General features: G+C 38.6%; 1 protein-coding gene across 5 annotated transcripts in view; it reads left to right on the plus strand.

Moving 5' to 3' along the window:
• The window catches only part of GATA6 (GATA binding protein 6), a 33783-nt gene extending 29921 nt beyond the window's left edge, over positions 1-3862 (plus strand). For all 5 annotated transcript variants that reach the window (XM_081322777.1, XM_081322780.1, XM_081322779.1 and 2 more), the window contains exon 7: positions 1840-3862. In XM_081322777.1, the coding sequence (XP_081178903.1) occupies positions 1840-2010 (171 nt within the window). In that variant the 3' untranslated portion in view covers positions 2011-3862. The remainder of the gene's footprint in view (positions 1-1839) is intronic.
• The last annotated feature ends 22025 nt before the right edge of the window (positions 3863-25887 follow it).

A 25887-nucleotide genomic window follows, 5' to 3' on the forward strand; every position in this document is an offset into this window, starting at 1 on the left:
TCTGGTGCTGTTTCATAGTGGGACACTGGATGTGTGATGTTCTTCCCATGTGTTATCCATTGTTAACAGTTGTTCAAACCTGGAGTCTGGGGATAATGGGAAAAGTAGTCCAATATAATTGAAGGGAGTCAGGTTGGGGAGAGCCAGAAATATTGCATCGTATTGTTTTGCCAATCAGAAAAAATTCCAAATTAACAGGAAAGATTAAAAGATAATGTTCAGAACTGAATAGGAAGGAAGTTTTAGACACTAGTGTTTTTCAGTTCTTGGAAAAGTTGTTAATGGACAGAAGAAAACACATTCTTTTCCTGGGATAGAAATGATTTATTGCATTTTTCTAGACAACTGTGCCAAAAGCAGTACTGAAAATGTGGAGATTCAGCAAAAATTCATAAAGACAACAATTATATTCAGCTGAAACTCATTTTAATTCACTCAGACAGTGAAAACTTTAGGAGGGTTACTGAGGCAAGAAGTGTGCAATAAGGCAAGTAAATTTAGACTCAAAATGATCACTGGCATCTGATTATGGGCATTTTAAAATAATCCTCAGATTATGAACATCTTTGATCCAAGAGCATAGGAGCAAATAGGAGGAGACTGTTCCAGTAGTCCTACCATTCATTACAACAGCACTGAAAAAGATAACTTACACCTGGTCATCACACTTATGGCCATCAGAGGAATACCACAGTCACTTGATTAAAATTTTGGGGCAATCTGTATGTATTTGTAACGGTTGCAGCATCCTGGGGGGGGGTGTCAAAAAACTCTAACCCTAAGTTCCATTTGCAACCGTCCCAAACTGCTTCTGACAAGCAAAGTCAATGGGAGAAGCCAGATTCACTAAGCGATTGCGTGATTAATAACCATGGTAAAAAAGGTTGTAAAAATCAGACACAACTCACTTAACAACCTCCTTGCTTAGCAACAGAAATTCTGATCCCAACTGTGGTCATAAACCAAGGACTGTGTGTAACGACTGACTAATGAAAGAAATGCTCTTTGAATACCCTTCAATCTATTGGTGTGTTTACCCCATTTAGTCTTGACCTCATCCATGGCACCAAAAATACTGTACCAGGGGATGTCCTCTTCTTTGCACATCACCTCCTGGGCAGGATAGTTGCTGATCTACTTGCACCATTCGGAAGGGGACCTCAGACTCCCTCCGCCTTGTGATTTAGCCCTTTAAGGACCCCATCCAGATGACATAGAATTGACAGCTCGTGATCCCCCAGGGAAGTGCCTGCTTTGGGCATGGTAAAATAAAAATGCCTTATCTGGGTGATGGGTTAGGAAGGGTGGGTGGGTGGGTGGGAGTTAGACCCACTTCTTTGCTTGCCCCCAGTCTGGTGTCTTAGATGGCTGCTTCTTGGAGCCTAATAGCAAATTGTGGGCTTGGTTCCAAGAGGGCAGCTAATAAATAGTGAAATGTGAGCTAACCTTCTTAAAGAAGAAGCGAGGATTAAAAGAACTGAATTTTCAAGGATGTGATCATTCAAAGCAGCTCAGTTCGCATTGTCTAGAGCAGTCAGACTGTTTTTCCACTCCAGTGGCTGATCTGTTATCACAAGGTCAGTTCCTGGAATTTACACTGAAACTTTGTACTGAATATTCTCCAGGGTAGTCTGTAGCCCAGACTGACAATCAGTCACCTGCAGCTGCACTCCAAAGTGAGCATCTGAGCTATGGGAAAAGTACCAGCACTAGCATATGTTTGTGTGTGAGAGAGAGACAGGGGGGGTGGGGGCAGGCTTTGGCAATTCCCTGTCCCATCTCAGTTGAAGTTTACTTTTTACTGAACACTAAATAATGTTCTTTTTTTCCTTGCTGCAGGCAGTCTCTTCTGTGATGTCCAGCCGGGGTGAGAGCACCAGTCCTGAGACTAACACACTCAAATATTCTGGCCAGGAAGGGCTTTACTCCAGTGTCAGCCTAACCTCCACTGCAGAAGTGACAGCCTCTGTGAGACAGGATTCTTCCTGGTGTGCCTTAGCTCTAGCGTGAATTGGTGGCACATCAATGCTGGTGTCGATATTTGCCCTGGGCTGTAGCCAGTGATTTGCCCTTGTGCTGGATATTTTTGCCTTGATCAAGCAGTCCAAGAAGCTGTAGCAGTGAGGGCAGGGACATTTTGCCCATCACACCTGCTTCTAGATACATTTCGTCCCTGCAACACTGACTCTCCAAGTCACCAGTCTGCAAGAGAATCAAGGGAGTTGGAACTGCTTCTTTTACTCAACAAGGAGTGCCCTTCTGCACTATTCATAGATCTTCACCATGACTATCTATGCTGCCTTGTGTATTTGAGGACTGTCTTTGTTTCACTCCCACGTGACCAACATCCAAGATCTGATCGATGTTGACTTTTTTTTTCTTTTTGTAGACAAAGTAGGCAAAGCTTACATTACAACGGATAATGCAGTCCAGAAGAGCAACGCAAATGTGCATCTTGTCCATGTGTGTAACTGCATATCTTGTACTTGACAGTTTCTGATCTTTTTCCCAGGTCAGTGTTCTCAGCTAGTGCCTTCTGCTCTATATTTTCTGGGTAGTTTTTCTGAAGTAACTTGCGATAAAGCCCAATGAAGGAAAACATTTGGTACATCCTTCTCAAGTTAGAACTTGCTAACAAGAAAGTATACTAAAATATTTGCATTATTGTCTTTAAGTATATACTGTGATGGAGGAGGTGGAGCATCTATGATGTGACTGAACTGTATGTAGTCAGTCAGAATTTGTAAACAGGGTAGCCTTTAAAAAAAAGAGAGATCCCTTTTGCATATACACAGTTTTGTTTTTATGAAAAGTGCAATTTCTGTTGCAGCAATCAGTGTTAAATCATAAGCATAAGATTTAACCGCAGTTTTTATACGAATGAATGGAATGAATGTAAACATTTTAACTTAATGGTACATAAATAATTTAAAAGAAAACAAGTTAAACTAGGCATCTTTATAGGTTTTTTTTTATTGCAACAAAAATGTTTGATGTCTGTGTTTCTGATTTTCAGGCAAAAGTTTCAAGAACAAAAGTTTTCTCAGGAAAAAAAAGATTGACCTGTCTAACCCAGCCTTCCACAAAGCTCTTGGCCTCCAACTGAGTTGGATTGCAATGCTCAGAACTTCAACCCAGCATAATGCTTCCATTCATGCTGGTTGGGAATTCTGATAATTGCAGCTAAGCCTATTGAGCAAGGCTAGCCTATCTAGTCATAAGCTTTTATAGATACACAGTCATCCCCACTCTCTTGCCACAAATAAAGTATGTGCTAGAAAAAGTGTCCATTGCAATAAAAGTTTACTATCTAATGGCAAAATATGTAAATACTTCATCAGAATTTTGAAACAATTTTCAAATATTGGATGCAGTCTGTAGAATATAGACTGACCTGTAGCTAGGTTGTTTTACATATTTTTCAAAGCATACGCCAATGTTGGGATGTCATGTGGAAAGTTGTTTTCACCAGAGGATTAAAAATAAAAGGATTACATGTTCTGTCTATATGTGATTTCTCTTTAATGTACTGCAAAATAAAGGAGTGTATTCAAGAAGCATCTTCCCGTGAGCTTGCAAAAAATTCAGGTAAGAATTTAAAAAATATTCAGACTTGTTCCATTCATAAATGTAAATATTACATTTTCTTATTTATTCCCTTGGTCAACACTGAGGATTGATTGGCAGACCTAGACCAATGTGGGTGATTCAAGTGTAGGAAAATCTTTGTCCATTTGCTAGTTACTAATTTCCAAATTCCTACATTTACACATTGATGCTACGACAACAATCAAGAAATACTGAAATGTCATGCATGCCAGGAAATCTGCTTATTTTTATTTTCCATTTCTTCTTAGTGGTATGTACTGATAAAGAGACGAGGTTTTGTATAAAACATTATTTCACTCCTGAGAGCTGAATTACTTTTTTTCTTTCTTAGTACAATTTTTCAAATGTTTGCTAACATAAAAATAAAATAGAGCAGGATACTGTTGTCTGTGAAAAACCGAGATTTTGTTTGTTCCAAAACTTGTTCTGAAGTCCTATGGTTTTGAAAATGTAGAATTAGCAGTACTAGCAGTGAATTGCTGAAATTTCCAAAAATTACCAGGAACAGGGACTTCAAACAGCTTGAATCCCATGAAAGCAAATCAAGGCTTCTAGAGTAGCACGCAAAGAGTATCCATTGTGCAGAGCACAACCTTTGAGGAGAAGAAACCATATTTATTGCAATAATCATTGGGTGCCATATTTAAAAGAAAGAGGAATCCTGAGCAATGGGAAAGCAATGTTTTTTATGGATGTTGAGGGGTACAAGATAGAAAATCCTAAGAAACTGATCTCCTGGCTGGTTTGGAGGAAGTCTACACTGAATCTTGTACACCTTTTCCAATAATTTATGTCTCCATTGGCATTTCTGTTTCGTGCTTTCCGTTTTTAATAGAAATATTCCTTGCCAATGAACATTGCCACTTATTCAAATTAAAATGTTCCATGATAAGTTGAGCAAACTGTAATTGGGGAGGGTGGCAGATTTACATGGGCAGGTCAACAAAGTGAAGTTGATAAGACCATGTAAAAAGCCCATTCAAGACATTCTGTTCTTTTCCTGGCTTAGGGGAAGGTTTGTTTGTTTTCCAAATATATTAAGCCTACTTGATGGCCTACATTACAATTGGCATGCACTTCTTATCCCAAAATGATGGAAAAAAAATATCCCTATAGCTTTAGGAAAGTATAATTGAAGAAAGTACTGTAGACCCCAAGGAAGGACTCGAAGAACTTTATGGATTCAGGTGGCCAAACCTGTCCTATGATCTGTTCTCTTAGTGTTCCCTCGCCCTTTATCAAATTGAGTTAGGTATATTTCTGTAGAAGATCCTGTGGATTCAATCCATAGTGATCACTAGTGAAAAGCAGTCATTAAGTTCTACGATCCTGCCTTGATTTCAGCAGAACTTACCTTTTGCTGAATGGTGACTACTTTGCAGGGATTTGGCTTTTAACATTAAGGGCAATATGAACCGATTAGAATTTACTGCCAGTTCCTACTACTGGGCTGTATGTTGGGGTCCTGTCTTGTACTTCTAATTTAGAAAGTGCAATTTTGCCTGTAAACGTTGGGTGGGCAAATGAACATAAAATACATTGAAATTAGATATGGGAAGATATTCGGCTTCTGTAAAATAGCATGGAAATAGGCTTTATGTGTAAAACAGCCATCTAGATAGAGTTAGAGGAGTGATTCGTCTATCCTCTTCAGGATGGCAGTCCTGATGGAATAGTTAGCTGCCTGGCTTCAAATCCCCTGGGTTTGGCTCCTTTTTTTTTGCTTCTTCCCTTGAACTTAAAAGTGATTTCAGAAGTAATCTCATTATGCAAAATATAGACTGATCGCCACCTTTTTTCCTGTATGCTGCTACCCTGACGTTTCCAGTGGAATTGAGCTATTGAAAAACAATCTCTTTTCTATTTCAAATCGGGGATAAGAAAGCAAAAGTTTCTTCTCTCTCCTTCGAGGTTCTGGACTTTCATTAAAATATCCTTCTTTCCTCCTTAGGAGAGGAGTATTACATAGTCTTCTTGGTCCATCATCACTTTACCTTTTATTCCCTGCCCATACCTCCTACCTCAAACAATAATTGCGACTAGATAATTGCCAGTTTCCCAGACTTTAATAATAAATCTGAAAATGCTCTGATGTGATTTGTTGCTTCTCCTGTTGATCCCTCCTAACTTTTTAGAGTATTATCTAAATTACATCCTGGAGTTATGCATGCACTGCTCCGTCATGCAGACACCAGTCTTTTCTCTGGCAAAAAGGTAGAGAAAGGTTCACCTACCAAGAGGTAAAGACCTGTGGCTACCAGATAGTACAATGCAGCTGCCAACATGTTTAGCCATGCTAACTCGGGCTGATGGGGGCTGGAAACTACAATGTTTCTCAAGCCCTGGAACTAATTCATCCCTTAGTGCATGTTCTTGAAGGCCTTATTTTCTGAAGATGATGAAATATTGATACTATACATGGGCACAGCACTTTTTTTTCCTTAAGTAAACTGCAGGCCAACAAATGACCATTCACAGCTAAACATAAAGCTCCCCTTTATCAAACAAGTAATTGGTGCTATTAAAATGAATAGAAGCCAAAAGGCAATTGAATGACAGGGTACACAGACCAATTTTCTCCAATCTGATCCCTTCTAGGATTGCCAACTAGGAAAGTCCGGGAGTTGAAGTCCAATTCAGCCGGAAGGTGCCACATTGAGGAAGACTGTAGATTAAATAATTTATTACACACACAGTGAAGAAAAAAAATGTTTGCGTGGGTGGCACATTATACTGTAAGTAAGTCATTTGTATTCACCTATAAGGCTTAATAGTTTGTGGGGAGAGGAAATACTTTGAGAAGACAACCTAATTTCCCCACTTCACTCCATCCACCCACTCCATAACAATCCATTCCATATGCAGATCTCATGGCTGTACTAATCAGTGGCTTCATACAAGGAGTCTGAGTATTTCCATTTAAGACAAACATAGTGGCAAGCTGATTCATTGTATTCTTTTTGACCAGTATCAAAGGGCAAATATATATACTAAGAGGGAGTAACTGAAGGACATGTGATAAATGAGTCTGATGTCATGGAATAATTTGTCCTTGGCACATTTTTGCTGATTATATGGAAAGTAAAATAATTCAAACACAGATAGAATTGTTCAGCAAGAAAAACTGAATGCACAGGTATACAATAGGTGGTACCTGGCTCAGTAATAGCAACTGCAAGAGGGATCTTGGAATCCTAGTGGACAATCACTTAAATATGACTCAGCAGTGTGCTGACAAATCCAACACAGTCCTGGGTTGCATTAACAGGGGGCTAGAATCAAGCTCATGTGAAGTGTTAATACTACTTTATAATGCCTTGGTAAGACCTCAGTTGGAATATTACATCTTGTTTTAGTTGCCACAATATAAAAAATATATTGAAAGTCTAGAACAGGGGTGTCAAACTCCCAGCCCGTGGGCCGGACACGTCATCAGGAAACCGCGCCCACCCCATTGCCGGCAATGGAGAAAAAGCTCCGATACGTTGCGCAATGTCACATGACGTTGCGAGTTGGACATGTCTGCTCTAGAAAGAGTGCAGAGAAGAGCAACCAAGATGATTAGGGGACTGGAAGCTAAAACATGAAGAATGCTTGCAGAAATTTGGTATGTTTAGTTTGATGAAAATAAGGACTAGGGGTGACATGATGGCAGTGTTCCAGCAGTGTTCCAAAATTTGAGGGGCTGCCACACGGAAGAGGGGGTCAATCTATTCTCCAAAGCACTTGAAGGGACAACAAGAAACAATGGATGGAAACAAATCAAGGAGAGAACCAACCTAGAACTAAGGAGAAATTTTCTAACAGTTAGAACAATTAATCAGTGGAACGACTTTCCTCCAGAAGATGTGGGTGCTTCAACTGTGGAGATTTTTAAGAACAGATTGGACAACCACTTGTCTGAAATAATATAGGGTTTCCTGCCTGAGCAGGGAGTTGGACTAGAAGACCTCCAATGTCCCTTCAAACTCTATTAATCTGTTCAGTTCTGACGATAGACTTTATTTCAAATTCATTTTTATGCATGCTTTGAAACTGCAGGAGGAGAAAAGGAAGAAACATATGGTTACAACCAAAGACATGTCTCCAGGAGCAAAGTTCAAAACAGCCCTTCCTACAGCCTCATCTAAATGGGTGTTTTCCAGAGCTGTTGGACAACAAAGCTCATTTTCAGCCAGGCTGTCTCTGTGATGTAGGACTTTTCAGGGACACCAGCCTGGGAAAGGCTGTGATGTAAAGTCATTTTGAAGATGTACTAAGCGATGATGTTACTACACTGGATTGCAGTGGAAAGAGCAATAAGCTAAATGATTTTGCTAAAACGTTGGCTGGGTGGGTGGAATCTTGCCTCATTTGTGGAATTCCAACTTTGAGAAACTAGTTTTTTTGTTTTTAAAAAAGGTCAGACATGGGTATAAAGTCCTTTCTTTCTGGAATATGTCTTAGAAGACCAAAGGTCATAAAAATCTGAACATACTAAAACAAACGTGGGCAGCTACAGTTTTCTAACATGCCTCACTTCTTGTCACCATTATATTTTCAGTAAAAGGAAATGCAGTTTTTCTTTATGGGATTTTCACTTTCATTTCTAATAAATGAAGGAAAGAAGAATATAAAAGGAAGGAAAATGAAATGAAGAAAGGGAGCAGTGATAGCACTGTTTCCTTCCTTCATTCCATTTATGTTTAACAAGAGCAGAAGTTGGGAGAAGTGATAGACTGCAACCTATCACAACAGCTAAAAGTATTTATGTTTCTCCTCCCCAGAGCATCTTTCAAACATGGGATTAAAATGATCAAAATGCTTTGCTTTACAGGCCATCCCTTACTGAAAGTAACACAGAGAAATATGTACCAAATGCCTAAGACTTCACAACTTTTAAATTGATATGTTTTGGGGGGCAATAATATGTCTGTTACAGAACACAGTTATTTTAAATTGCTTAGGCGTTTTTAACTATTAAGAAGCAACAGAACTACAGTGCTATTAATCAGAAGATCAGAGCTTAGTTTCTATATTAAAACAACATAGAGCTGTCTGAATTAAAAGCAACCATTTGCAAATCTAATGATTATAATTCCAGGGAAACATGATACAGGATAATTGCAGTCCAAAGTTAAACTATGCAGACCTGGACCATACCCTGCATCCATGAAATTGTGTGGATAATTGTGTCTTGCCTCAGGATTGCAATTAACTTTTGATGTCATTACAGAATCATAGTCACTGTGAATGATAGATTTATCAGATCAAAATAGTTGGTTAAAATATAGTTTCTGGTTACTGTAGACAGAATAAACTAGTGGAATCCCACATGAAATTTTGTTTAATTATTTTTAATAATGATTTAGGAGAAGGATGAATAATTTATGTACTGTAGACCAGATGATTTTTGAAACTGGAATAATAGGGATATTTTGTGTACTGGACCAAATCTCCTGAACTAAATGGACTACATACCAAAGTATTAAAGGACGTAGTACACAGAGGTCAAACTCGATCTCATCATGTATTGTGATGTATCATGACGTTTTTTGCCTTTGTGGAGCCAGGGTGCGCATGGCCTGTGTGTGAAAAATCTGGCCCACAGCCTACCAATTTGACACCCCTGACCTAGTAGATGTCATCTTTGAGCCACTGATTGAAATCTCTAAGAAATCTTGGAGCACAGAGAAAGTGGCAGCAAATTGGAAAACAGCCCATATTATTCCATTTTTTAAAAAGGAAGGGGAAGTTGACTCAGGAAACTACAGGCCAATCATCTTAACCAATACTAGAAAAAATCCCAGAAAAGATTATCAATTTCTTCTTAAAAACTTCCAGTGTTGGAGCATTCACAACTTCTAGAGGCAATCTGCCCCCTGATTAACTGTTCTAACAGTCAGGAAATTTATCCTTAGTTCTAGGTTGCTACTCTCCTTGATTAGTTTCCATGTATTGCTTCTTGTTCTGCCCTCAGGTGCTTTGGAGAATAGCTTGACTCCCTCTTCTTTGTGGCAAACCTTGAGATATTAGAACACTGATATCACGTCACCCCTAGTCCTTATTTTCATCAAACTAGACATATCCGATTCCAGCAAATGTTCTTTATATGTTTTAGCCGCCAGTTGCTTTGTTGCTTTTTCAGCAGTGGTGGGATTCAAATATGTGAACAATCAGTTCTCTGTGTGGATGCTGCTTCTGGAAGTCCATTCTGGGCCTGGGCAACAAAAAATTAGCTACCGGTTCTGCCAAAGTGGTGGGAACTGGCTGAATCCCACCTGAATCTGTACTCTTTCTAGAGTCTCAACATTTTTTTTACATTGTGGTGACCAAAACTGGATGCAGTATTCCAAGTGTGGTCTTATCAAGTAGTGGGCTGATGAGCATTTAGAAAGTAACAGTGTTGTTACTAGAATCCAGCATGGATTTGTTCTATGCTGGTCATGTCAAAGTTATCTTAATGCTTTAATTTATTTGACAATGTGATTTGATTAGTTAATGAAGAGAATGTTGCAATTATACTGTATTTGGACTTTAGTAGGACATTTCATAAAGTACACCATAGGATTCTTAGTGATAAATTGAAATGTGGTATGGATGGCCCCACTGTTAAATAGATTCTTAATTGGCTCAATAACTGTAACCAACATGTAGTCTTTAATGAGTCTATGTTAAACAAGTAGTGATGAATGAAATGGGATACCTCAGGATTCCTTTCTGTGACCTAGTGCTCTTCAACATCTTCATAAATAACTTAGATGAGAGAATAGAAGTGATGCTCATAAAACCTGTGACCTACACAAAGCTGCTAACACCCCAGAAGACATGCTCAAGATTCAGAAGGATCTTCACAGACTTGAACATTGTGTCCCATACAACAAAATGTTGTTTAATGGTGTAAAATGTAATATTCTGCATTTAAGTGGGAAAAACCAGATGTGCAGGTTCAAAATAAACAGTACCTGCCTCACCAGTAATACTTGCAAGAAGGACCTGGGAGTTTTGGTAGACCACAGTTGAAACATTAGCCAGTGATGTGCTGCAGTTGTCAAAAGAGCTAATGTAGTTTTGGGGTGCATCAACAAAAGTGTTGGTGCAAGATCATGGTAAGTGATAGCACTGCTCTACGCTGCACCTGAAATATTGTGTCTAGTTCTTGTTGCCACAATACCAAAAGGATGCTGAAGAACTGGAAAGAATGCAGAGAAGAGTGACAAGGATAGTAAAGGGCTTGAAGGCTAATTCCCACAAAGCACGGTTAAAGGAACTTTAAAGCTCCAGCAAGAGAAGGCTAAAGCAGATACCCTAAGATGGTTCAATACATGAAGGGATGTCACAGTCAGAGGGTAAAGATTTATTCTCCAGAGCACCAAGGGTAAGACAAGAACTAATAGGTGGAAGCTTAATAGAGAGAAGTCCAAATTGACATAAGGAGGATTTTCTCTGCTGTGAAAGCTGTTAAATAGTGGAACAGCCTTCTCCTCAAGTCACAGATGATCCATCACTTGATGTTCTCAAGAAGATATTGGGCAGCACAGGATTCCTGTCCTGGGCAGAGGGTTGGAGTGGAAGACCACCAAGGTCCCTTTCAACCCTATGATTCTTTTACATTTAGGTATAGTTTATCAGCTGGGATCCATTTAGTCCCAAACCATTTTCAGAGACATTGGTGGATCTTTTTTTACTGTGGGCTTGTTGCTACTCTCCAGGAAACTCAAAACAAAATTGATGTAATCTGTGACCAAGGCTTTAATTTCAGAAATCAGGATTTTATATGTGGCAATATATCCATCCAAGATTCTACTTGCTTGTTTGCTGTGAATAGTAATCGGGCTGGACTGACTTTTTTCCTGCAAATTTTCTCTGTGTTAGGTATAATATAAAGACTCTGAAACAGCAATCCTTACCTTTTCCACATGCCCTCCACCCCCAAACGCAAACAAAACATAAATTCTGTTAGGAAGCCATAGGGCAAAGGTCTCTGAAGTTGTGTTTATTGCACAAGTTTGGTCCAATAAATGTGTACTTTGCCCAGGATTGACCCAGCAGTTAGAAAGGCCCACGCACTACGCTTAAAGTCCTTCCTTTTATTAGAATGAGAGATTTATAGGCTTGGTTTGGAATAAGTTTGGGCTTATACCTGATACCATACCAGAGAACAGAAATGAAGGTTATTAGTAAGGAGGAAGCAAAAGAATATAAAATTGTAATTACTCCAACAGTAGAGAAAGTGTTATAGTTAAAGCATGTTAAGTTCTGTTTGTTGTAAAAATGAAATAATCTGTAACATTGGTATCAGAGAGTTCTGAAGTACAAGCTGTTTGTTATTGGATGAAAAAAGGCACATTACAATTTGGAAGCCACTGGTGTACTCGGTTAGGATTTCTCACAATTGTGTAAGCAGAGAAACTTTCTCTGAGGATTTCCAACAATTTTTCAAAGGCAGAACATATGGTGGTGTCACTATTAGAATAATCCAGTAGAAGGAGCTCCCCATTACCTTTTTTCTTTGAGATTTAATTGAAAGGTGGGCTGTAAAGGAAGGAAGCATATCCCTGAAGAGATATTTGTACAGTGAAAAAGAAGATATAAGTAGTTAACATGTATACTTTCCATGGTCTTTACCAAAGAATTACCTGGTCCTATTCCACCTTCATATTGATAGTTGCCAAGAGCAACCATCCTATCTAGTTTCTCCCAAATCTTTCAGCGTCAGTATAATTTCTTTGCCCATTTAGATCTATTTTTTTACAATGTTCGTGATTAATAAAGAAAGGCAGACATCCTTACTTCTTGCTGCAGGTATGTCCATGCACTAGTTAGCTTGACCTATTGTTAAGAACAGGCTATAATAACCTCTAAGGGCTCTAGTTTTACAGTCAATAATTTTTACTATTGCACAACATTAGGTTTTATGATTGTTCAAGATATGCAGTCAAGATATAATTGATTCATAATTAAATTAGAAAATGAATAGCTTATAGTAGAAAGAGCATATTCTGCTGTTCTCTGGAAAAGCTCTGGAAGAGAACTGGGATCTTGCCAATTCAAAGATAGTAGCTTGAGCTTTTCCTAGCCACAAGAGACACCTCAGACTTTCATTGGAACTACTGGTGCTCTCTGAGACTTTGGTGATTTTCATGTAGATGTTTCATTAACAAATGAACACTAATGATGTTACCTAGCCTAGTAATGAAACATCTGCAAGAAAACCACCAAACTCAGAGACCATCAAGAACCCCACAAAAGAATTAACTAGTAACTTCTACTTGAGACATTATGTAAACTGGAGAAATTGTTTTTACCTTGTATCCCAGAAAGTCACACAAGATAGAAAAGGACATGACCAAAACTTAGGGTTGTCAGTCCTAAAACTGGTTCACATTCTTCACTTTTCAGAAAAGTCAGGAATTGACAAAGATCGGTTAAGGGGAGTGGTAAATTTCCTCTACTTTCCCCCCCCCAAATGTTCTTAAAATGATTACTGTATTATCCATGATTTAAAATATTTACCGTATACCATATATCAGCTTTAAGAACAGAAAAAGGACATGCAAATAAAAAATGTTTTCTTTGTTGTACACATATGTTTTCTTGTGTTTAAGAGAGGAAGTCAAACTTCCTTCTTCTCAAGCAATGCCAGACATAAAGTCTCATATTGCCAGACTCTCACAGTCTTCAGTCTTATTACAGTCCACGTCTCTTCTTGTAGATCTACATCTTGATAATCTGGGGATAAGCAAACAGCTCAAACATTAGCAACATATGTCCACTGTGAAATATGTTAGGCCTAAGGACACTTTTCACAAGATCAGTATGCTGATGCACTGAATATTTGCATTCCACAAGGACTATTGCCTTCAACTATGAGCAATGTCTTGCATCTTGCTCATTCAAATTATCAAGGGTCAGTGCAGATGGCCCAGCAACAATAGTTCCAAAAAAAAAATATGTAATCATGCCTCTTTCCTATGCTACCTTCCACTCCAGTAGTAATAGTAATACTAACCATGATCTGCTCCATTCTTAGTTTGGCGCTGTGACTTCTATCAAAAGTGACCCCAGAAGAATTCTGAAACTCTGTATCTTTGAGATAGAATAAGTTACTTTGTGAATTCATGCCCATGAACAACAATCACAATTTTGAAGTCCAGGAATTAAACTTAGTTGCCAGTTTATAATATTAGTTATGCTATAGCTTGACTGGAGCACTAGATCCATTGTAGGCTAAAGTAAATTTTCATATACAACTATACACTGTATTACAAGGTCCTGTCAAAAATACACAAATGTTTGAGTTTATCATTGTGGCCTACATCCTACATCTGAGGTAAGTTCCAGTCAGTTCATCTGAAGCCATTTTTTTCAAAATAATGTAACCAACACAACACCTCATTTATGGAAAGAACTTCCATGTATATTCTGCCTATCTGCTTACTTTGAGCTAGGATGTCTCTGACAGAGATAGTAGACATCTTAGTGACCACGTTTGTACTTCCAGAGACACAATCACGAAAATGGTTGAAGAAAGGGATGAACTATGCTTTTCTGCTTCACATGCAAATACCCCTGCCTCTAATTACAGAACATCCAGTTGGATAAAACTGGCTATGAGAAGTGCCTTTAGAACTAACTTCTCCAGGAGTTTTCAGAACTTGGGGAATTCCCGCACACAGGCAATTCTCACATACATCTCCTTCACCATTAGCAGTTATCAGAGGCACAACATTAACAGTTCAAAGTTATTAACACTTCCTCTTTGCCTCTGAGTGTGTACAGAATGACTCTTTGCAGTCTTTTCCTTCCTTTGTCCTTCACCATAGTGGGATCACCTGATAGATTCTTTCAACAAAGCTCCATATACAGGAGGGAGTACTATCCATGACAGGAAGGAAGTTACTAATATAGAGTTGGCCCTTTCTCTAGCCTAGCTAGGAATCTCCCCACAGTTCTCTTGTCTTCACTAACCTAATCTAAGTAATTTTCATCATATACTAATGAATAATTTGGGGCATAGGTTGGGGGGAAGAAAGAAAGAAAGTTTGGCTCCACTATTTAGTCATTAAAGTTATATCATCGAAGACATAATTTGTACAGAAACTAATGCAAATGATATTTTGATTCTCTTCTCTGGAGAATAAGGGTGCAGTGAAGCTGATTAGAGAACAGTGACCTGCTTGATTGTCTGCTATTCCTAAATGAGTAAACAAGGCTATATTTTTTTTTAAAAAAAATCACTGTAGCCTGCTTTAATTTCATTACTGGAATCCAATAACATCTTTGGTTGGAAGCTGATTTGTGCACTGATGGGAACATCAATCTCCTTGTTGACATACTGTGAATCTTCTTCAGGATTAGTAGTTTCATGATCAAACTAATAAGCAAGTAGAAAATGGACTGCCTGGATGAGGTGTCCAAGATCTCTGATTACCATAACCTACAGCCCACAGAGGTGCAGAGGCCTCCAACAAGATAAGAAAAGTGGGCCAATTGAAGACCAGTAGGTCACTGACCCTATGAAGAGGTCTCCATAAGGTTTTCTTCCATCTTCTTGCAGAGAAGAAATACTTGACTCTAGCAGCTCATCTTGAGCTCGCCTCAGCAGTAAGTGATAATGAGCTAGAGGCTCTGATATGTACTAGGTTAAAAAATGGAGCCATCCTTGAATTGAGCAAGGAGGATGCATGGATGACTTGGAGCAAGGATGATGCATGGGTGAATGCTATTTATTTCAAACATGTGGATGTCTCTTCCCTGAGTTACTAGGTGATTTGAAACAAGAGTTTAGAAACAGCAAAGGTAAAAAAAACCCAAAAGCTCTAATAGGACCATGAACTCTTTGCCAGATTCTAGAAACAAAACACTTGCTGGAAGACATGAGCTGCTATACACTTTAATCAACAACAGCAACTCTCCTGGTAGAATGGTCATGCAGTAAATATCTTTAAATTGCAACATAGCTTATGCTTCAATGTTTTACAAGGGTGAATCTGCTCTATAAATAATAAGAAAGTCAGATCACTTGGAGAGAATTCTGTTCTCTCAGAGATATCAGGGAGGAAAAATGGGACGGACCCATGTGTATTTGCATGGTATGGTCCAAAAGATTAGAATGGAGACTGTGACAGTGCAGTTGAAGGCAACACACTTGCTAAATAAATACATAAAATGAATTGATTGGAGCTCCAAACACACCATTATTGGAGCAGCTATCTTGACTTTTTTTTAACTATATGCCTTGGACATCCCTTAATGGAACTGAGCAGTTCACACTTAAAGCAGGACAGTACTGTACGATTGTTCCTGTGATGAACAGATGAACAGCTAGCCCTGCAAAATAAAATTCATCCGTTAAGGAAAAAAATACTGTTACGACAATATTGGGACTTAATGATATTTTTTTGTTGTACTGTATATACTCAGCTGGTGTTCTTGGAGTTTTCTCTTTCTCTGTATTTTTTTTTCTTTTTACAACTATTGCATTCTTTCTATAACTCAGGTTCCTCACCGCCTTTGAGAAGCTCACAGGGGAAAAAAAACAACCCAGTCCCAAACCTCATCAGAGAGGTCATCCTACAACATCTAGGAAAAGGCCCCTAGGATAAGGAAAAGCTGGGTAAGGGAAGGGATGGAGAACAGGACTCAACCTGAAGAATGGGAAGGCTGGGAAGGAAAGAGCTGGAGTCATGTATCTTCCTGGTCACAGGGAGCTTCAAAAGAAAGCATCCATACCTGAAACTGAGCCTTGAAGCTAAGTAGTGACCAATTGACAGAATACGTTCCATCCTGTCTCCTGATAGCTATCAAAGGACAAGGGGCAGCCTTGTGTATAAGTTGAAGCTTGTCTTCTCACAATTGGGTAACTTCATTATTCTGCTCTGAGCGAGTCATATTTTTGAGCATCATTTTTTTTGTTTCTTTGTTTCGCTTTTTTGCATATAATACCTTACATTAAACCTGCATTGCCTACAGTGCCCACTGGATTTAAAGGTATATGTTTTAAATGAGCAAGATAAATAAAGTTATTGTCAAAGCTATCCAAAGCTTCACTCTATGTTGGATAGAGGAACTGATTTTGCTGCCTGACTGGTTTCCTTTCCCCCCTCCCCACACCATCCTTCTATAACTTGAAGCCTTCTTGATGGTTTCAATGATCTTACCAAATGTAGGAAATATTGCCTGAGGATGATGGGACTTGTAGTCCAATGTATCCGGAAGGCAGCAGGTGAAAATGCTCTAGACATTTAAATAACCAGGTTCCACAATATGGCATCTCCAAATAGAGATATAAATTGATATGTTTTACCAGGGCTTTTTTTCTCATAGAACGCTCAGAACGGAGGTCCGGCACCTTTTTTGGATAGAACCTTGTAGGGTAGGCAAGGCGGGTTGTATGACACGTGTGAGTTCTGGCACCTTTTTCTTTTACAAAAAAGCACTGTGTTTTACTACCATTTGCTTTCACTTTTCACTAAAAGTAAATAGAGATAATAACATAGTAGCTCAGTTCAAAATCAATGGAATATAGGAGCCATATTGAAGAAGAGCAGCACATGTCCAAAACAAACACTTGGGTTGAGCCTGGATCCTGAGGATTACATTCACACAGCTTTCTGGCAGCATTAAAGAGGTCACTTACTGCCTCCTGTGTAAAACACTCCAGTGAGAATGAAGAAAAAGACAGTTTTCTGTGCAGAATGCAGTTGGGAAACATGATTCGTTCCTTTATTAGCCAAGCATGTGGAAATATTTAAAAGTACCAAATTAAATTTCATAAACTCATCAAAAATTTGGATATCATTGATTGATTATAATCTCATAGATGACATCCTTATCCCAGATGGACAATTTGTCTGAGCATATGTGCAACTGCACTGCCTCTGATTTTTCTCCTATGTTCATGGGCCTTCAACAAGCATTTCTAGCATTTGTGTGGGCTACCCAAAAAGGTACATATTTGCATAATGTTGTTCTTTCTTTTTCAAAAATATAAAATGGACCCGGAAGGCCTTGGTGGGTTCTCAGGATTGCTTTGAGGAAGTAAAATTGGAATAATATCTTAGCTAGGTGGTCCCAGCATAGCCCACTTATTATTCTTCCAGAGAAGAGTATGGTTACTGCTGGACTCCCTAAGCTTGCCTTTACCCCTCTCAACCATGATTCATGCTAATCAATTGGGGTAAGTGGGACCAAGCTGGCTGGTCTTCTCTTTCCTTCCTTCTTCCATGATAAGTCATTCTCAGTAGAGATCATCTGAGGTGGCTGTAGTTACCGGATCACTTCTCTGCAAGCTAATTACGATCCAGGTATTTGTTTCTGAGCACAACAACCTTTCAGGATGCCCAGTGCCAGTAAGTGTACCTGGCTTTGGTTTTGAATTCCTCCTGTGCTCCTTACAAAAAACTGAGAGAAACAATAAGAAGTATATTTTTTTCCAAAATGCCGTGTTTATAATAGTGGTTGTTTAATCAAATTCATTACTTTGGTCTTCCTTAATCCACATTAAGAAGAATAATTGGCGGATGTTTTCCCCCTGCCTGGTGGCTTTTGATAGACAAGCAAGGCAACAAAGAATTCAGCACGATCTGCTTATAAAAGTGTCCTGTGCTCTGTAAATAAATATAATACCATTTTCCAGCATTATGTCCATGGCCAGATTGGGATTCCTCATGGGAAAGTAAATATTACATCAAAGTAATTTTCTTCCGGCTCAAGGAGAGATGGAACAATTTAACTGTATATCCCATACTCTTCATTCTCCTGTAGTTACACTTCCAATAATCCCCCAAATCTTTGTATATATGCTTGTGTCAGTAAAGATGTAGGAGAGAATAATGAAGTTTTTATAGCAACAATGTATTATGGTCGATGTGTACTAAAAATACAAAACCTAAACACAGTTTTAATAATCTTGTGTATTAACATGGTAACAGAATAATAAATGTACTGTGCTGGAAATCTGTGTCTGTTTGAATACATTGAATATATTTCTTAAATGCTGAGAGCAGACATGTGGCTAAAGTATTGATATTCTTAGCTTCATTTGTGTGTATACACACTCAGTCCTGCACTCAAACTTCTGCCAAAGTAATGAATTTGATTAAACAACCACTATTATAAACACGGCATTTTGGAAAAAAATATGTTTCTACTATCACCTCGTTTAGGTGCCATACAGCATTTTTGTTGTTTTTTCCTTGCTGCAGGCAGTCTCTTCTGTGATGTCCAGCCGGGGTGAGAGCACCAGTCCTGAGACTAACACACTCAAATATTCTGGCCAGGAAGGGCTTTACTCCAGTGTCAGCCTAACCTCCACTGCAGAAGTGACAGCCTCTGTGAGACAGGATTCTTCCTGGTGTGCCTTAGCTCTAGCGTGAATTGGTGGCACATCAATGCTGGTGTCGATATTTGCCCTGGGCTGTAGCCAGTGATTTGCCCTTGTGCTGGATATTTTTGCCTTGATCAAGCAGTCCAAGAAGCTGTAGCAGTGAGGGCAGGGACATTTTGCCCATCACACCTGCTTCTAGATACATTTCGTCCCTGCAACACTGACTCTCCAAGTCACCAGTCTGCAAGAGAATCAAGGGAGTTGGAACTGCTTCTTTTACTCAACAAGGAGTGCCCTTCTGCACTATTCATAGATCTTCACCATGACTATCTATGCTGCCTTGTGTATTTGAGGACTGTCTTTGTTTCACTCCCACGTGACCAACATCCAAGATCTGATCGATGTTGACTTTTTTTTTCTTTTTGTAGACAAAGTAGGCAAAGCTTACATTACAACGGATAATGCAGTCCAGAAGAGCAACGCAAATGTGCATCTTGTCCATGTGTGTAACTGCATATCTTGTACTTGACAGTTTCTGATCTTTTTCCCAGGTCAGTGTTCTCAGCTAGTGCCTTCTGCTCTATATTTTCTGGGTAGTTTTTCTGAAGTAACTTGCGATAAAGCCCAATGAAGGAAAACATTTGGTACATCCTTCTCAAGTTAGAACTTGCTAACAAGAAAGTATACTAAAATATTTGCATTATTGTCTTTAAGTATATACTGTGATGGAGGAGGTGGAGCATCTATGATGTGACTGAACTGTATGTAGTCAGTCAGAATTTGTAAACAGGGTAGCCTTTAAAAAAAAGAGAGATCCCTTTTGCATATACACAGTTTTGTTTTTATGAAAAGTGCAATTTCTGTTGCAGCAATCAGTGTTAAATCATAAGCATAAGATTTAACCGCAGTTTTTATACGAATGAATGGAATGAATGTAAACATTTTAACTTAATGGTACATAAATAATTTAAAAGAAAACAAGTTAAACTAGGCATCTTTATAGGTTTTTTTTTATTGCAACAAAAATGTTTGATGTCTGTGTTTCTGATTTTCAGGCAAAAGTTTCAAGAACAAAAGTTTTCTCAGGAAAAAAAAGATTGACCTGTCTAACCCAGCCTTCCACAAAGCTCTTGGCCTCCAACTGAGTTGGATTGCAATGCTCAGAACTTCAACCCAGCATAATGCTTCCATTCATGCTGGTTGGGAATTCTGATAATTGCAGCTAAGCCTATTGAGCAAGGCTAGCCTATCTAGTCATAAGCTTTTATAGATACACAGTCATCCCCACTCTCTTGCCACAAATAAAGTATGTGCTAGAAAAAGTGTCCATTGCAATAAAAGTTTACTATCTAATGGCAAAATATGTAAATACTTCATCAGAATTTTGAAACAATTTTCAAATATTGGATGCAGTCTGTAGAATATAGACTGACCTGTAGCTAGGTTGTTTTACATATTTTTCAAAGCATACGCCAATGTTGGGATGTCATGTGGAAAGTTGTTTTCACCAGAGGATTAAAAATAAAAGGATTACATGTTCTGTCTATATGTGATTTCTCTTTAATGTACTGCAAAATAAAGGAGTGTATTCAAGAAGCATCTTCCCGTGAGCTTGCAAAAAATTCAGGTAAGAATTTAAAAAATATTCAGACTTGTTCCATTCATAAATGTAAATATTACATTTTCTTATTTATTCCCTTGGTCAACACTGAGGATTGATTGGCAGACCTAGACCAATGTGGGTGATTCAAGTGTAGGAAAATCTTTGTCCATTTGCTAGTTACTAATTTCCAAATTCCTACATTTACACATTGATGCTACGACAACAATCAAGAAATACTGAAATGTCATGCATGCCAGGAAATCTGCTTATTTTTATTTTCCATTTCTTCTTAGTGGTATGTACTGATAAAGAGACGAGGTTTTGTATAAAACATTATTTCACTCCTGAGAGCTGAATTACTTTTTTTCTTTCTTAGTACAATTTTTCAAATGTTTGCTAACATAAAAATAAAATAGAGCAGGATACTGTTGTCTGTGAAAAACCGAGATTTTGTTTGTTCCAAAACTTGTTCTGAAGTCCTATGGTTTTGAAAATGTAGAATTAGCAGTACTAGCAGTGAATTGCTGAAATTTCCAAAAATTACCAGGAACAGGGACTTCAAACAGCTTGAATCCCATGAAAGCAAATCAAGGCTTCTAGAGTAGCACGCAAAGAGTATCCATTGTGCAGAGCACAACCTTTGAGGAGAAGAAACCATATTTATTGCAATAATCATTGGGTGCCATATTTAAAAGAAAGAGGAATCCTGAGCAATGGGAAAGCAATGTTTTTTATGGATGTTGAGGGGTACAAGATAGAAAATCCTAAGAAACTGATCTCCTGGCTGGTTTGGAGGAAGTCTACACTGAATCTTGTACACCTTTTCCAATAATTTATGTCTCCATTGGCATTTCTGTTTCGTGCTTTCCGTTTTTAATAGAAATATTCCTTGCCAATGAACATTGCCACTTATTCAAATTAAAATGTTCCATGATAAGTTGAGCAAACTGTAATTGGGGAGGGTGGCAGATTTACATGGGCAGGTCAACAAAGTGAAGTTGATAAGACCATGTAAAAAGCCCATTCAAGACATTCTGTTCTTTTCCTGGCTTAGGGGAAGGTTTGTTTGTTTTCCAAATATATTAAGCCTACTTGATGGCCTACATTACAATTGGCATGCACTTCTTATCCCAAAATGATGGAAAAAAAATATCCCTATAGCTTTAGGAAAGTATAATTGAAGAAAGTACTGTAGACCCCAAGGAAGGACTCGAAGAACTTTATGGATTCAGGTGGCCAAACCTGTCCTATGATCTGTTCTCTTAGTGTTCCCTCGCCCTTTATCAAATTGAGTTAGGTATATTTCTGTAGAAGATCCTGTGGATTCAATCCATAGTGATCACTAGTGAAAAGCAGTCATTAAGTTCTACGATCCTGCCTTGATTTCAGCAGAACTTACCTTTTGCTGAATGGTGACTACTTTGCAGGGATTTGGCTTTTAACATTAAGGGCAATATGAACCGATTAGAATTTACTGCCAGTTCCTACTACTGGGCTGTATGTTGGGGTCCTGTCTTGTACTTCTAATTTAGAAAGTGCAATTTTGCCTGTAAACGTTGGGTGGGCAAATGAACATAAAATACATTGAAATTAGATATGGGAAGATATTCGGCTTCTGTAAAATAGCATGGAAATAGGCTTTATGTGTAAAACAGCCATCTAGATAGAGTTAGAGGAGTGATTCGTCTATCCTCTTCAGGATGGCAGTCCTGATGGAATAGTTAGCTGCCTGGCTTCAAATCCCCTGGGTTTGGCTCCTTTTTTTTTGCTTCTTCCCTTGAACTTAAAAGTGATTTCAGAAGTAATCTCATTATGCAAAATATAGACTGATCGCCACCTTTTTTCCTGTATGCTGCTACCCTGACGTTTCCAGTGGAATTGAGCTATTGAAAAACAATCTCTTTTCTATTTCAAATCGGGGATAAGAAAGCAAAAGTTTCTTCTCTCTCCTTCGAGGTTCTGGACTTTCATTAAAATATCCTTCTTTCCTCCTTAGGAGAGGAGTATTACATAGTCTTCTTGGTCCATCATCACTTTACCTTTTATTCCCTGCCCATACCTCCTACCTCAAACAATAATTGCGACTAGATAATTGCCAGTTTCCCAGACTTTAATAATAAATCTGAAAATGCTCTGATGTGATTTGTTGCTTCTCCTGTTGATCCCTCCTAACTTTTTAGAGTATTATCTAAATTACATCCTGGAGTTATGCATGCACTGCTCCGTCATGCAGACACCAGTCTTTTCTCTGGCAAAAAGGTAGAGAAAGGTTCACCTACCAAGAGGTAAAGACCTGTGGCTACCAGATAGTACAATGCAGCTGCCAACATGTTTAGCCATGCTAACTCGGGCTGATGGGGGCTGGAAACTACAATGTTTCTCAAGCCCTGGAACTAATTCATCCCTTAGTGCATGTTCTTGAAGGCCTTATTTTCTGAAGATGATGAAATATTGATACTATACATGGGCACAGCACTTTTTTTTCCTTAAGTAAACTGCAGGCCAACAAATGACCATTCACAGCTAAACATAAAGCTCCCCTTTATCAAACAAGTAATTGGTGCTATTAAAATGAATAGAAGCCAAAAGGCAATTGAATGACAGGGTACACAGACCAATTTTCTCCAATCTGATCCCTTCTAGGATTGCCAACTAGGAAAGTCCGGGAGTTGAAGTCCAATTCAGCCGGAAGGTGCCACATTGAGGAAGACTGTAGATTAAATAATTTATTACACACACAGTGAAGAAAAAAAATGTTTGCGTGGGTGGCACATTATACTGTAAGTAAGTCATTTGTATTCACCTATAAGGCTTAATAGTTTGTGGGGAGAGGAAATACTTTGAGAAGACAACCTAATTTCCCCACTTCACTCCATCCACCCACTCCATAACAATCCATTCCATATGCAGATCTCATGGCTGTACTAATCAGTGGCTTCATACAAGGAGTCTGAGTATTTCCATTTAAGACAAACATAGTGGCAAGCTGATTCATTGTATTCTTTTTGACCAGTATCAAAGGGCAAATATATATACTAAGAGGGAGTAACTGAAGGACATGTGATAAATGAGTCTGATGTCATGGAATAATTTGTCCTTGGCACATTTTTGCTGATTATATGGAAAGTAAAATAATTCAAACACAGATAGAATTGTTCAGCAAGAAAAACTGAATGCACAGGTATACAATAGGTGGTACCTGGCTCAGTAATAGCAACTGCAAGAGGGATCTTGGAATCCTAGTGGACAATCACTTAAATATGACTCAGCAGTGTGCTGACAAATCCAACACAGTCCTGGGTTGCATTAACAGGGGGCTAGAATCAAGCTCATGTGAAGTGTTAATACTACTTTATAATGCCTTGGTAAGACCTCAGTTGGAATATTACATCTTGTTTTAGTTGCCACAATATAAAAAATATATTGAAAGTCTAGAACAGGGGTGTCAAACTCCCAGCCCGTGGGCCGGACACGTCATCAGGAAACCGCGCCCACCCCATTGCCGGCAATGGAGAAAAAGCTCCGATACGTTGCGCAATGTCACATGACGTTGCGAGTTGGACATGTCTGCTCTAGAAAGAGTGCAGAGAAGAGCAACCAAGATGATTAGGGGACTGGAAGCTAAAACATGAAGAATGCTTGCAGAAATTTGGTATGTTTAGTTTGATGAAAATAAGGACTAGGGGTGACATGATGGCAGTGTTCCAGCAGTGTTCCAAAATTTGAGGGGCTGCCACACGGAAGAGGGGGTCAATCTATTCTCCAAAGCACTTGAAGGGACAACAAGAAACAATGGATGGAAACAAATCAAGGAGAGAACCAACCTAGAACTAAGGAGAAATTTTCTAACAGTTAGAACAATTAATCAGTGGAACGACTTTCCTCCAGAAGATGTGGGTGCTTCAACTGTGGAGATTTTTAAGAACAGATTGGACAACCACTTGTCTGAAATAATATAGGGTTTCCTGCCTGAGCAGGGAGTTGGACTAGAAGACCTCCAATGTCCCTTCAAACTCTATTAATCTGTTCAGTTCTGACGATAGACTTTATTTCAAATTCATTTTTATGCATGCTTTGAAACTGCAGGAGGAGAAAAGGAAGAAACATATGGTTACAACCAAAGACATGTCTCCAGGAGCAAAGTTCAAAACAGCCCTTCCTACAGCCTCATCTAAATGGGTGTTTTCCAGAGCTGTTGGACAACAAAGCTCATTTTCAGCCAGGCTGTCTCTGTGATGTAGGACTTTTCAGGGACACCAGCCTGGGAAAGGCTGTGATGTAAAGTCATTTTGAAGATGTACTAAGCGATGATGTTACTACACTGGATTGCAGTGGAAAGAGCAATAAGCTAAATGATTTTGCTAAAACGTTGGCTGGGTGGGTGGAATCTTGCCTCATTTGTGGAATTCCAACTTTGAGAAACTAGTTTTTTTGTTTTTAAAAAAGGTCAGACATGGGTATAAAGTCCTTTCTTTCTGGAATATGTCTTAGAAGACCAAAGGTCATAAAAATCTGAACATACTAAAACAAACGTGGGCAGCTACAGTTTTCTAACATGCCTCACTTCTTGTCACCATTATATTTTCAGTAAAAGGAAATGCAGTTTTTCTTTATGGGATTTTCACTTTCATTTCTAATAAATGAAGGAAAGAAGAATATAAAAGGAAGGAAAATGAAATGAAGAAAGGGAGCAGTGATAGCACTGTTTCCTTCCTTCATTCCATTTATGTTTAACAAGAGCAGAAGTTGGGAGAAGTGATAGACTGCAACCTATCACAACAGCTAAAAGTATTTATGTTTCTCCTCCCCAGAGCATCTTTCAAACATGGGATTAAAATGATCAAAATGCTTTGCTTTACAGGCCATCCCTTACTGAAAGTAACACAGAGAAATATGTACCAAATGCCTAAGACTTCACAACTTTTAAATTGATATGTTTTGGGGGGCAATAATATGTCTGTTACAGAACACAGTTATTTTAAATTGCTTAGGCGTTTTTAACTATTAAGAAGCAACAGAACTACAGTGCTATTAATCAGAAGATCAGAGCTTAGTTTCTATATTAAAACAACATAGAGCTGTCTGAATTAAAAGCAACCATTTGCAAATCTAATGATTATAATTCCAGGGAAACATGATACAGGATAATTGCAGTCCAAAGTTAAACTATGCAGACCTGGACCATACCCTGCATCCATGAAATTGTGTGGATAATTGTGTCTTGCCTCAGGATTGCAATTAACTTTTGATGTCATTACAGAATCATAGTCACTGTGAATGATAGATTTATCAGATCAAAATAGTTGGTTAAAATATAGTTTCTGGTTACTGTAGACAGAATAAACTAGTGGAATCCCACATGAAA

This window comes from Vipera berus, assembly GCF_964194415.1.
Source record: "Vipera berus genome assembly, chromosome: 3".
NCBI lineage: Eukaryota > Metazoa > Chordata > Lepidosauria > Squamata > Viperidae > Vipera > Vipera berus.